Below are 12,864 nucleotides of genomic sequence, written 5' to 3'. Positions count from 1 at the left end.
CTGTAAAGAGGTCCTAAAACTGCATCTAATGTGACAAAAAGGCCAATTTGAGAGTGGCAATTCCTTCCACATTGAGGGCAGATACATTCTGTCCCCTGCCCAGCCCCCAGATTTCGCTGGTTCCGGGACTGCCTTTTTGCCTCAGCCTGCTGAACAAGTGTCTCTTTGAATTGGAGAAGGCCGTGCTGCGTCTTTAGCCTCCAAGCTGAATGATCGGAGGTTAAGGTTTCCCAGTTGTTAATGTCGATTCCCAGGGCCTTTAGGTCCCCCTTGCAGATATCCTTTTTTTTTTAAATAAAGTTTTTTTTATTTTTTAAGACAAACAAATATTTAGTACATCATTCATTTCTTCCATGTAACATTTTGGTGTTATCTTCAAAGATTTCTTATCTTCTGTATCTCTTTCATCTTCATTCTCACCGAGTCCATTACAAAGGTTTTCCATTAGTATAGTATTCTAATTACAACAATTATTTTTTCCTCAATCTCTTTTAAAATTTATATCTCTTTTCTAACTAATAGTAAAATTTATTCCATATCTTAAAATTTTCTTGCAGATATCCTTATATTGCAGCTGTTGTCTCCCTCTGAGGCACTTTCCCTACACTAATTCTCCATACAGGAGATGTTTCGGAATCCAACCATCAGCCATTCTCATGACATGCCCAAGCCAGCGTAGACGTCGCTGTTTCAATAGTGTATACATGCTAGAAATTCCAGCACGTTCCAAGACTGCGCTATTTGTAACTTTGTCCTGCCAAGTGATGCTAAGGAGACAGCGCATATGAAAGGTGTTCAACTTTCTCTCCTGCTGTGCATAAAGGGTCCAAGACTCACTGCAGTACAAGAGTGTGCTCAGGACGCAGCCTCTATAGACCTGGATCTTTGTATGTTCCATCAGCTTCTTATTAAGCCATACTCTCTTTGTAAGTCTGGAAAATGTGGTGGCCGCTTTACCAATATGTTTATTCAGCTCAGTATTTAAAGAGAGAGTGTCAGAGATAGTTGAGCCAAGGTACACAAAGTCATGAATGACCTCCAGTTCTTGTGCAGTGTTGTGGCTGTCAGCGGTCTGTGCAGCTAGTAGCTGATTCCGACAGTGAGGAGGCTGGTGTGGTGCTGCACCAGCAGCCTGTGCAGCTGGCACTCGAGTCGGACAATGAGGAGGCTGGAGAAGATATGCCAGAGGCGGGGATTCAGCCAGGGCCTTCAGAACCTCCAGAAGCTTGTAATACAGGAAGGTGAATCCACGTCCTGACCCATGACTTGTGTTTTTTACAGGCTAATTGTTAGTCCAAAGTCTTGGCAGGCCTTGCTAAAACTGCCCATAAGTTGTTGAAGGTCTTCAGCAGAGTGAGGAGTGACGGCAGCATCATCAGCGAAGAGGAAATGCCGTAAGCATTTCAGCTGGACTTTAACAGTGGTGAAATCTAAAATTTGTTACTACCGGTTCTGTGGGCGTGGCTTGGTGGGGGGAGTTAATGTGACTGGGTGGGCGTGGTCAATTTTTTTTCTTTTAAAACCATTTTTTCTACAACCTCTTCGGCGAAGAGGTTGCAAAACAATGCTTTCAAAAGGCTCTGACGATCCCAGCTGAGTTGCCTGATCGGGAGAGGCTTTTTTTCTTTTAAAAGCCTCTGCCAATCAGGCAACTTAGCTTGGATCATCAGAGGTTTTTAAAAGAAAAAAAAAACCTGCCGATTAGGCAACTCAGCTTGGATCGTCAGAGGCATTTTAAAAAAAAAAAAAAAGCCTCTGCCGATCAGGCAATTCAGCTGGGATCGTCAGAGCCTTTTGAAAGCATTTTTTTGCAACCTCTTCGCCGCGCGATCATCAGCGGCTTTTTTTTTTACTTTTAAAAGCATTTTTTCAGCCAAAGAGGTTGTAAAAATTAAAAGAAAAAGCCTCTGATGATTGTGTGGCTCAGCTGGGCATGGGGGGGGGCGGGGATTTTTGCTACCGGTTCTCCGAACCACCCGCCTCCATTGCTACCGGATCGGGTGATCCGGTCTGAACCGGGAGCATTTCACCCCTGGACTTTAGACTTTGTTCTCAATTTAGAGAGATTAAAGAGTTTTCCGTCTGATCTGGTCCAGAGGTAAATACCCTCTGTTACGGTTGCAAAAGCATGTTTTAGCATGACAGCAAAAAAGATCCTGAATAAAGTTGGTGCGAGGACACAGCCATGCTTCACTCCACTTTGAATATCAAAGGAATCTGATGTTAAGCCATGGACCAGTTGGCTCAAAATCCACACTGTGATTCTGGATAGACTCTCTGCAAGGACCTGGAGCCTCTTCAGTATGACACGGGCAAGTAGCTTCCCTACAACACTAAGAAGAGAGATACCACGGTAGTTGTTACAGTCACCCCTGTCACCTTTGTTCTTGTACAGTATGACGATATTTGCATCCTTCATGTCCTGTGGTACTCCACCTTCCCTCCAACAAAGACAGAAGATTTCATGCAGTTCAGTGGAGATGTTCTCTTTGCAGCACTTCAGAACTTCGGCAGGGATGTTATCTTTCCCGGGTGCCTTGCCAGAGGCAAGGGAGTCCAGGGCTGCATTTAGTTCTTCTAAAGAACTAAATGTTATTTAATGCTTCTTCAGTTACCACATTTTCTGTGGAATATAACTCAGAGTAGTGCTGCACCCAGCGTGCCATCTGCTGTGCTTGGTCCTGGATAACCTCATCTGTAACAGGCTTCAGAGGGGCAGATTTCTTCTGTGTTTGATCTAAGGCCTGCTTGATGCCATCATACATCCCCTTGATGTTGCCTGTGTCAGCTGCTATCTGGATCTGAGAGCAAAGCTGCAGCCAATAATTGTTAGCACATCTCCTGGCGGTCTGTTGGACTTTGCTACGAGCAGCTTGCAGAATCTGTAGGTTGCGCTCACTGGAGCAGGCTTTATATGCAATTAGAGCTCTCCTTTTTTCCTCGATGGCTGGCATCAACTCCTCCGAATGGGCTTCAAACCAATCTGCTGTCTTTCTGATCTCTTTACCAAATACTGACAAGGTGGTGTTATAAACAGCATTCTTGAAATATTCCCATCATTCAGATGCATTTACTTCAGCCGGGCTTGGGAGAGTTTCATTGAGTGCTTGTGCAAATTCCTTGCAGGTCGTGGTCTTCCTTCCTTCTTTGAGTGATGCAATCTCTTTGTTTTCAGTTTTATTCTGCTGCACACCAAGGAGTGGTCTGTATCGCAATCAGCACCTTGATAGCTGCATGTGATTGTAATATTGGGGAGGTTGGAGTGCCTGGTAAGGATCAAGTCGAGCTGGTGCCAATGCTTCGATTTTGGATGTCTCCAAGAGACTGTGTTGAGGCTTTGTTTTAAAGTATGTTTTGATAACGCAAAAACCATAGTAGCAGCAAAACTCCAGCAGGTGTTGGCCATTTTCGTTCATCTTCCTGATGCCGAACTGACCTAAACAAGTGGGCCAAGAACTATAATCAGCTTTAACTCTGGCATTAAAATTGCCAAGGATAAACAATGGGTCTTTCTCAGGGATTTTCTTGATAGTAGCAGCCAGATCATCATAGAATTTGTCTTTGGATTCTACTGAAGATGATAATGTTGGAGCATATGCGCTAATAAGAGTAACCAGCCCTGCTGATGAGTGGAGCTGCAAGGACAGAATTCTTTCACTTCCTGCAGTAGGTGGAGTAATGGGTCCTAGTAGGGTGTTTCTGACCGTGAAGCCAACCTCATATTCCCTAGACTCATTTGATGGTTTCCCCTGCCAGAAGAACGAGAAGTTTCTCTCCTTAACAGATCTCAAGTCTAACAGTGTTGTCTCTTGAAGGGCAATAATGTCCATCTGCAGTCTGCTCAACTCCATGTCAATGGCAGCTGTCTTATGTACATCATCTATCTCTTGTAAATCGTCAGAAAGGCCAGGGCTCATTGTCCGAACATTCCAGGTGCCCAACTTTAGGGCTAAAGTTCTCTTATGTTTGTTGCATGGTGCAAAGTTATCGATCTGCTTGTCGGCTTTGACCCTAAACCCCACGCACCCTGTGAGGTTAACAGACCTTGGCGGGGCAGCACCTTACTGGCTGGGGGCTGCCCAGCTTAAGGCGGGCGATAGCTGCCCAATGAGGTACAATGATCTCTCCCTTTAAAGAAAATGGCCCCCGGTGTCACGCTCTACGCCAATCAAACAAAGACTTATAACCGGTAACTGTCACTTCCCATGTTGTTTCAATGCTGTATGCAAAGCTGGAGTGTCCTCTCCAGAGCACGAGGCCTGGATAGATTAATATAGAGGATAGACTGTTACCCAAGCAGCAGATCCCCCATCTCCACTTTGCTGAAATAATCCAATGAAATGGCAAAGCCAATACAATTAGTTCCAGCTGTGTTGCAGGAGTTACCAGAACGTAACTCAGTCACAAACTGCTTCCGGGACTCCGGCTCCAGATTTTGCCTCGAGGTTGACTCCTGAAGCCTTTTCCAGTAGTAGATATAGCCACAACGCAGCGGAGGTTTGTAATCAGAGTTTCCCTTCTCCTAAGTCAGTGGTTCTCAACCTTCCTAATGCTGCGACCCTTTAATACAGTTCCTCATGTTGTGGTGACCCCCAACCAGGGGTGGGTTCTAAATTTTTTTACTACCGGTTCTGTGTGCGTGGCTTATTTTGTGTGCGTGGCTTGGAGGTCATGTGAGTGGGTGGGCGTGGCTAGCTGGTCATGTGACCAGGTGGCCATGGCTATGTGTATAGGGACTACTCGGAGGGCTGAAAAAAGTCATTTCTAACAGGTCCTCGGACTTTTGACTGGTCCTCACACTTATGACCATCCTCACATTTATGCCTGTGCAGCATTCTTAACAACCATGTCACTCATTTCACAACTGCTTCTCTTCAACATGGTGATAAGATAGGGCAAAAAACGTAAAATGTGAGGACAGTCGTAAATTCGAACACTGGTCAAAAGTGTGAGGACCAGTCAAAAATAATTTTTTCAGCCCTCTGAGTAGTCCCTGTGCACAAAAGGACTACCCAGAGGGCTGAAAAAAGTGATTTCTGACAGGTCCTCGCACTTTTGACCGGTCTTCGCAGTTATGATTGGTCATCATTTATGCCCATTATAGCATTCTTAACAACCGTGTCACTCATTTCACAACAACTTCTCTTCACCATGGTGACAAGATAGGGCAAAAACTTAAATTGTGAGGACAGTCGTAAGTTCGAGGACTGGTCAAAAGTGCGAGGACCAGTCAAAAATAACTTTTTCAGCCCTCTAAGTAGTCCATATGCATAAAAGGATACAGCAATAGAGAGGGATGAAGGAAGGGAAGGGAAATTAGAGTAGGAGTGAGGGTAAGAGAGGGAGGAAGAGGAGGAGAAGGAGAAAGGAAGAGGAAGTAGGGAGAAGAAGAAGAGGGGGGAAGAGAAAGTAAGAAGGAAAGAAAAGACAGAGGTGGTAGGTTTGAGGAGAAAGATTGCTGTACAATAAAAAAAGATGAAAGGGAAGAAAGCCAACCCCAAACAAATATACAGATATTAAGATAAAGAATGAATTGTTAAACTTTAAAGAATAAAAGAGAACAAATAGGAATAAATAGCAATAATTAGAAACACACATACAAACATACAACGTATTTTCTTTGAACAGAGTATTTGGCCGGTTCACAAATTTAAACAGTTGTAGGAGGTTAGCACCCACCCCTTTCCTAGAAGAATGAAATATTTTGGGAAATATTAAAAAGGCAGAATATTATATTTCCCTGGATGAGAAATGGAGAAGCATATTTTACAGACAAAGCAGCTCCCACCTTCCTGCCCCCCAATGACAAAGGATTGACTTTTGTCAAAGGACATTTGCAACACAATAGCAACAGAAACTAACACAATGGGCTCCATCTAGCAACCGAAACTCACCACATGTGACCTGGGAAGCATGTGACCTGGGAAGCACATGTGACCATCAACCAGCAGGGCTAGCTAAGACCCCCACCCCCTGGGAGTCTGACAACCAATCAGGATACTCTTTCGGGGCCCCAAGAAATGCAAAGCCAGAGAGAGCATAAAAACCCGAGGATTTACTGTATCTGCCCCTTTTCTGTTCAGGAACTCAAGCCATGTGATCCTGTCCACCATTAAACCATCTTTCCAAGCAGTCTCCATGTTTCCAGTGTCTTTTTCCCCACTTGGAGCAGAATCCAGAAGGATATTTCTTCCAACACAGTGTTTAGTCATTTCAATTAAATTTACAATTTCTATATTTCCTTTTTGCCATATTTATTCCTCATCTATTTTTTTAAAAAACCAATATTACCCTTCATCCTCATCTCTAAATCAAATTCAATTTTTCCCTTCTATATTATACCCCTTAGCATTGTCATCTATTTTTATATCCATCCTCACATTGGTTAATTATGTAATTATGTAATACAGTTGTTTAATACAAATTCAACATTTTAATATAAATCAATTAGTTATATAACTATCTTTTTTGTATATTAATATGAACATGAATATTCCAATTATTTCCATGCAATCCAATTTCTTACAAATCAATTAATTATATTTACCAATAATAATAAACCAAATAATTTCCCCCATATATTCCTCCAAACCACAACTTAACCATTTCTGCTTTCAACACAATATACAATTAATAGTATCTCAATTATTACAATTCCCTAGTTAAATAGAGCTTTTTTTCTTTTGTGTTTTAAAATTTTGAACCTCCTCTTTTGCCCTAAATTTCCCATTGTTTGCAGTTTTGCACCTACCTTTTTTGGTGAGGAAAAAGAAAAAGAAATCTCTCTGCCTCATTTTGTCACATTGCAGCAAAGACCCTGCTTTACTTTCAATTTTGCTTTTTCAGCATAGCTAGGGGAAAAAAAATCTGCTCCAGGAATTTACCTCTTTGCTAGCAACAGAGCCCTCCACAAAACAGCTGAGAGCAAATCAGCTGAGAGTCTGGAGGCTGATCAAATCAACTTATGGTAATTAACCTATGCTGAAGCTGAAAGGGGCTGTTTTTTCTATTTTTATTTTATTATTTTTTATTTTATTTTTCATATTTGTATACCGCCCTATTCCCGAAGGTCTCAGGGCGGTGAACAGCCATAATAAATACAAATACATATAGAAGTTAAAAACTATTTAGAAACAGATTAAGTAATTTAGGCTCAAAGATTAAAAAACATCCAAATTTATCTAAAGAGGTTTAAAACCCAATTTAAAAGCCAGTTTAAAAGCCAATTAAAAAGGGAGAGTTAGGCCAGACCAGCTTGTTGGAATAGAAATGTTTTCAGGGCACGGCGGAATATGCGTAAGTCTTGGATGTTTCGTAACTCCGGGGGAAGCCCGTTCCAGATGGTAGGTGCCCCCACAGAAAAGGCTCTCCCCCTGGGGGCCGTCAGTCGACATTGTTTGGCCGACGGCACCCTGAGGAGTCCCTCTCTATGGGAGCGAACTGGTCGGTGAGAGGCTATTGGTGGCAGGAGGCGGTCTCGTAAGTACCCTGGTCCTGAGCCATGGAGCGCTCTAAAGATAGTAACCAAAACCTTGAAGCACACCCGGAAGACCACTGGGAGCCAGTGCAGCTTGCGCAGGAGGGGGTTACATGAGAGCGCCACATTGCTCCCATTACCACCCGCGCAGCCGCATTCTGGACCAGTTGGAGCCTTCGGGTGCTTCTCAAGGGGAGCCCCATGTAGAGAGCATTACAATAATCCAGGCGTGAGGTGACAAGGGTGTGCAGGCACCGGTCTATTCATTTGTTTTCTTTTAATACTGATCAGCTGTAGGGCAGCTCTTTGAAGCCCCGCGGCAAGAATTTAAAGTTTTTTTCCCTCTAGCCATCAGCTGGGACTCCGGAGGCAGCAATAGATTGGGAGTGGGCGGGGTAAGCGACCGATGACCGGCGATCCAACAGAGGCAGAGGGTGAGGGTGAGTGAAGGCATGGGTGGGGCGAGAGAAGGCTTTGGCGACCCCTGTGAAATGGCCGTTCGACCCCCAAAGGGGTCGCGACCCCCAGGTTGAGAACCGTTGTCCTAGGTGATCTTAACGACTTGCTTAAAGAATGCAAATGACCATCTGTCTGCAAGGAGTATAAATCCTTTCATTCCCCACCTTCTAGTCAGAGCTGAAGAAGCTTCTTGGATGAGAAGCGAAATGTCTTCAAAGAAAAACCAGAAAGTCCAGTTGCCTCTTGAAAAAGTTGTAAATGTTTCTTGACTATATGTAAAGAAAAACAGCCAAAATTATTCCTCTAAAAAGAATCTAAATTGATTACTTAAATAAATAAATGCATAAACATTTTTGGTTAAATATTATGGAATTATTTGTTTTTCCAGTGTTTAGGTGATCAGTCTGCTGCATTAGTAGGACAAATGTGCTTCAAGGATGGCCAAGCAAAAAATACGTAAGATTAATATGAAATATTGTATTATAGACTTATTACAGGAAGGAAAATCAATACAATTTTAGCTGATTTAAAACAATCCAGTACCTCTTAGAGATGTGATAAAGCTTTTTTTTTTTTCCTTTTGTTGAATTAGTTTCAGGGGAACAAAATTTTGGATTTTTAATAAAATATCCATAGGAATAAAAGTGCTGATGCATTTATTGCGCATGTAAAAAATGGACATCAGTCTTTTAACAACCAAAATTACACTGTTGGTCCAGTCTTGCCATTTCAAGTTATGCGTCTTGTTCAATGGTGGTCCTCCTTACCTTGGCCATGTCTCTGAGCACTGAACACCTTGTACTTCTGGGCACTCCAGGTAGGTTGCAGTTCTGGAATATGATAGCACTGGAGGATAATGAGTTCTTGGTAGCCTCACATTTGATTCTTCTCAAATCTTTAGCAGTTAATATGCATCTTTTTTGGCTCAACACGTTTCTTGCGACCCTGTTGACTTTGCAACAAAACGTTTAATGGTTCTGTGATCATGCCCCAATATCTTAGCAATTTCAAGAGTGCTATATCCCTCTGAAAGACTTTTTATAATTTTTGACTTTTCAGAGTTCAGTTAAATCTCTTTTTTGTCAGTTAAATCTCCATTTTGCTTGAGGAAAAGAAGCTGCCTGATAATTATGCACACTTTGATATAGGGTTTTGATCTCCTTAAGCCACATAAAAATGATGATAGGGTCAAAATACTCATTTGCCTAATGTGCACAATCCCTCCTGTATAGGGAGTATAGGAATAGGAAATGTGGATGAATAGCTTTAGAGTGATTTTTTTATTCCAAGTTTTTTTTATATGTATCTGCTGCAGGTTCTTCTTCAGCAATTTAGCTGAAGAATTACATTCTGTTTTTCAGATGTACTTAATAATTTGGGTTTTTTTTTCCACTGTAGGTATGGAACAGGCTGCTTCTTACTCTGTAATACGGGCCAGAAGGTTGGTGCTATGAGTGAAACAATTTGCTGTTTTTCAAATAAATAGACCTTAATGCACAATAGACTTAATTGTATATTTTTTAAAAAAACATAGTTCAGGTATGTTTCCTTTGTCTTTAATGTCTTCTATATAATTTTTAAATAATTTCAAATTCATGTAGTCATTCATCTCACAAAAGGCAAGTCGGAATCACATTGCAATAGGACTCCTGGTTCAGGCTTTAGCTTCATAATATTTTTGAGAAATTGATTAGTATGAAACAGTGGTGAAATCCAAATTTTTTTACTTCCAGTTCTGTGGGCGTGGCTTGGTGGGTGTGGTGTGGCTTGGTGGGCATGGCAAGGGAAGGATACTGCAAAATCTCCATTTCCATCCCACTCCAGGGGAAGGATACTGCAAAATCCCCATTCCCTCCCCACTCCTGGGGGAAGGATATTGCAAAATCTCCATTCCCACCCCACTCTGGGGCCAGCCAGAGGTGGTATTTGCCAGTTCTCTGAGCTGCTCAAAATTTCCACTACTGGTTCTCCAGAACCTGCCAGAACCTGCTGGATTTCACCCCTGGTATGAAACCATTAAAGTGATACCCATATTAGAAAACTAATACATTAGCCAGTGTTTAAGACAACTGAAAAATAATTATTTTAGTATTTTGGCAATTTTAAAATAGTACATGACTATTATACAGTGACTTTTTCTATAAAGCAAGAATAAGTAATAAGTAATATTTCCTTTTTCTGTTTTTCTCAGCCCGCACTCTCTGAGCATGGCCTCTTAACCACTGTGGCTTACAAATTGGGCAGAGACAAGGCTGTATGTTATGCATTAGAAGTAAGTCAAATTGTTCATTGCAGGCATTTTAGTATTTCAGTTTACAGTGGGTGCCACGCAGCCACTACTTATTTATAGGTAAACACTATAATTCATGTTGCTATAGTATGTTTGATGTCAGCATCATTTTTTTTGAAAAAGTTTTTTATTTTGTACATAAACATTTTTAATACATCAGTCATCTCTTCCGTGCGACATCTCGGGGTTTTCTCCATGACTTCATCTTTTTTTGTTGTTTCTTCTGTCTTCATTTTCACCTTTCTCCAAAAATACAATATTCTAATTATACCATTTTTTACACAGCTATTAAGTTACTTATCTATATCTCTTTTCTAACCAATGGTAAAATGATCCCATATCTTAAAATATTCTGAATCCTCTCTTTCTTTAATCATCAAAGTTAATCTATTCATTTCAGCACAATCTAGAATTTTTTTAATCACTTCTCCTTCCAGAGGTATTTTCTCTACTTTCCAATTTTGTGCAAAAACAATCCTTGCAGCTGTTATTACATGTATAATCAAATTAGTATTTTCTTATTTCTAGTTTTCTCTGGAAGGATACCCAATAGGAACAGCTCTGGTTTCAAATCAATACGTTGTTGTATCATTTCTTCCAACCATGTCTTAATTTTATTCCAATAGTTTTTAGCTTCTGGACATGTCCACCACATATGATAATAAGATCCTGGTAACTGGTGACATTTCCAACATTTAGCTGATTTATTTTAAACATTTTTGCCAGTTTCTCAGAGGGCATATGCCATCTGTAAAACATTTTATATTGATTCTCTTTATATGCAGTGGACATTGTTAGTTTGTAATTCCTTTCCCATAACTGTTGCCATTTGTCTAAATGGCTCAGGGCCAGGCTATCTTCGAGATCGCCTTCTACCACATAGCTCCTAGCGACCGGTAAGATCCCACAGAGTCGGTCTCCTCCAGGTCCCATCAGCTAAACAATGTCGGCTGACGGGCCCATGGGGGAGGGCCTTCTCTGTGGCTGCCCCAGCTCTCTGAAACCAATTACCTCCTGGGGTCCGGACTGCCCCCACCCTATTGGCCTTCCGCAAAGCGGTGAAGACCTGGCTCTCCCAGCAGGCCTGGGGCCATTGATCTTGTTATAATGATCTTGCGAGACCTGGCCATGAATTGGAGTGCATGTGTTTTAACGTTTTTAAAGTTTTTAATGTTTTAATGTTTTTCTTTTTAACATTTTTTATGGGATTGTTCGCATTGTTTTATTCTTTGTTGTAAGCCACCCAAGGTCCCTTGGAAGTTGGGCAGCATAGAAATGCGACAAAATTAATTAATTAATTAATTAATTAATTAATTGAGTGTCCAAAATTCTTTGCCCAAGCTATCATTGTTTCTTTTACTTGTTCTTCCTCTAGCTCAATGCCAAGTAAAAAAATATAATTTTTTAAAATTAATTTATCCTCTGTTCTTGTCAGGATAGTATCCTATCCTGTCTTTTCTAAGTAAAAACCATATTGTTTAACATCTTTTTCATATCTTGTTTGTATTTGCTTGTATGTATACCAATCCATCTCATTCCCTTGTTCTTCCTATTCTCGTTTCCCCTTCAACTCCCCCTTATCTGTTAATAACTCCTTGTATCTAACAATATTTCTAAAATTAAAAATATTTAGGTGTATTAAAGCTTCCATTGTTGATAACCATATTGGTATTTTCACATAGTATTCATCTCTAACTTTATATAAGGAACAATGTGTTCCTTATATAAGAGCCTTGGTGGTGCAGCAGACTAAAGTGCTGTTAAGTAGCACCAGCTGCCTACAATTACTGCAAGTTCAAATCTCACCAGGCTCAAGGTTGACTCAGCCTTCCATCCTTTCGAGGTAGGTAAAATGAGGACCCGGATTGTGGGGGCAATAAGCTAACTTTGTATAAAAAAGAACACCGCTTGGGAGGGCCGAAAGCCCTACTAGGCAGGTATATACGAAAGTATGAAGGCTATTGCTTAACACATTGTAAGCCGCCCTGAGTCTCCCGAGAAGGGCGGCATATAAATCGAACCAATAAATAAATAAATAAATATAATGTCTATGAAAGTACGTGTGTATCTTCTACCATACCATAGGAATGCATGCCATCCCAATTGTAAATCGTGACCTTCCAATGTTAGTAGTCTTATATTTCTTAATTTAACCCATTCCTTCATCCAAATCAATGCTGCTGCCTGGTAATATAATTCCCAATTTGGCAGTCTAAATCCTCCACGTAGTCTCGTGTCCTGTAACAATGTTATACTTATTCTTGCTTTTTCCCTTGCCATATAAATTTTCTTGTTATCTTATTAAGATGTTGGAAATAAGTCTTTTCAATTTTTATCGGAACTGTCTGGAATAAAAATAATAGTCTTGGTAATATGTTCATCTTCATTATTGCAACCCTTTCCATAAATGACAATTGAGGATTTTTCCATTTCTCCAAGTCTTTCTCAGTTTGTTCTTTTAGTTTATAGTAATTATCCTTTTTTATTATTGTACATCTTGACATTAAGTATACTCCCAAATATTTAACTTTTTTCACAACTTGTATATCTAATTTCTCTTTTATCTTTCATTTTTGTTTTTCTGTAGTATTTTTCACCAAAATTTTCATTTTTTCTTTGTTTATTTTTAAGTCAAAGA

At 40.6% G+C, this 12,864-nt stretch overlaps 1 protein-coding gene across 7 annotated transcripts in view; it reads left to right on the top strand.

Moving 5' to 3' along the window:
* The window catches only part of GK (glycerol kinase), a 107,496-nt gene that overhangs the window by 62,646 nt on the left and 31,986 nt on the right, over positions 1-12,864 (top strand). For all 7 annotated transcript variants that reach the window (XR_015728239.1, XR_015728238.1, XM_060694059.2 and 4 more), the window contains 3 exons: positions 8,325-8,392; positions 9,335-9,377; positions 10,128-10,208. Coding sequence is in view for 5 of the 7 variants with exons in the window: in XM_060694059.2 (XP_060550042.1) it covers positions 8,325-8,392; positions 9,335-9,377; positions 10,128-10,208 (192 nt within the window). In the remaining 2 variants the exon portion in view is untranslated. The remainder of the gene's footprint in view (positions 1-8,324; positions 8,393-9,334; positions 9,378-10,127; positions 10,209-12,864) is intronic.

The sequence above is a fragment of the Pantherophis guttatus genome, chromosome 5 (assembly GCF_059756535.1).
Source record: "Pantherophis guttatus breed Tessera chromosome 5, ASM5975653v1, whole genome shotgun sequence".
In the NCBI taxonomy this organism is placed as follows: Eukaryota; Metazoa; Chordata; class Lepidosauria; order Squamata; family Colubridae; genus Pantherophis; species Pantherophis guttatus.
Note: the sequence above shows the minus strand (reverse complement) of the source record. Positions and strands in the feature narration are given on the sequence as shown.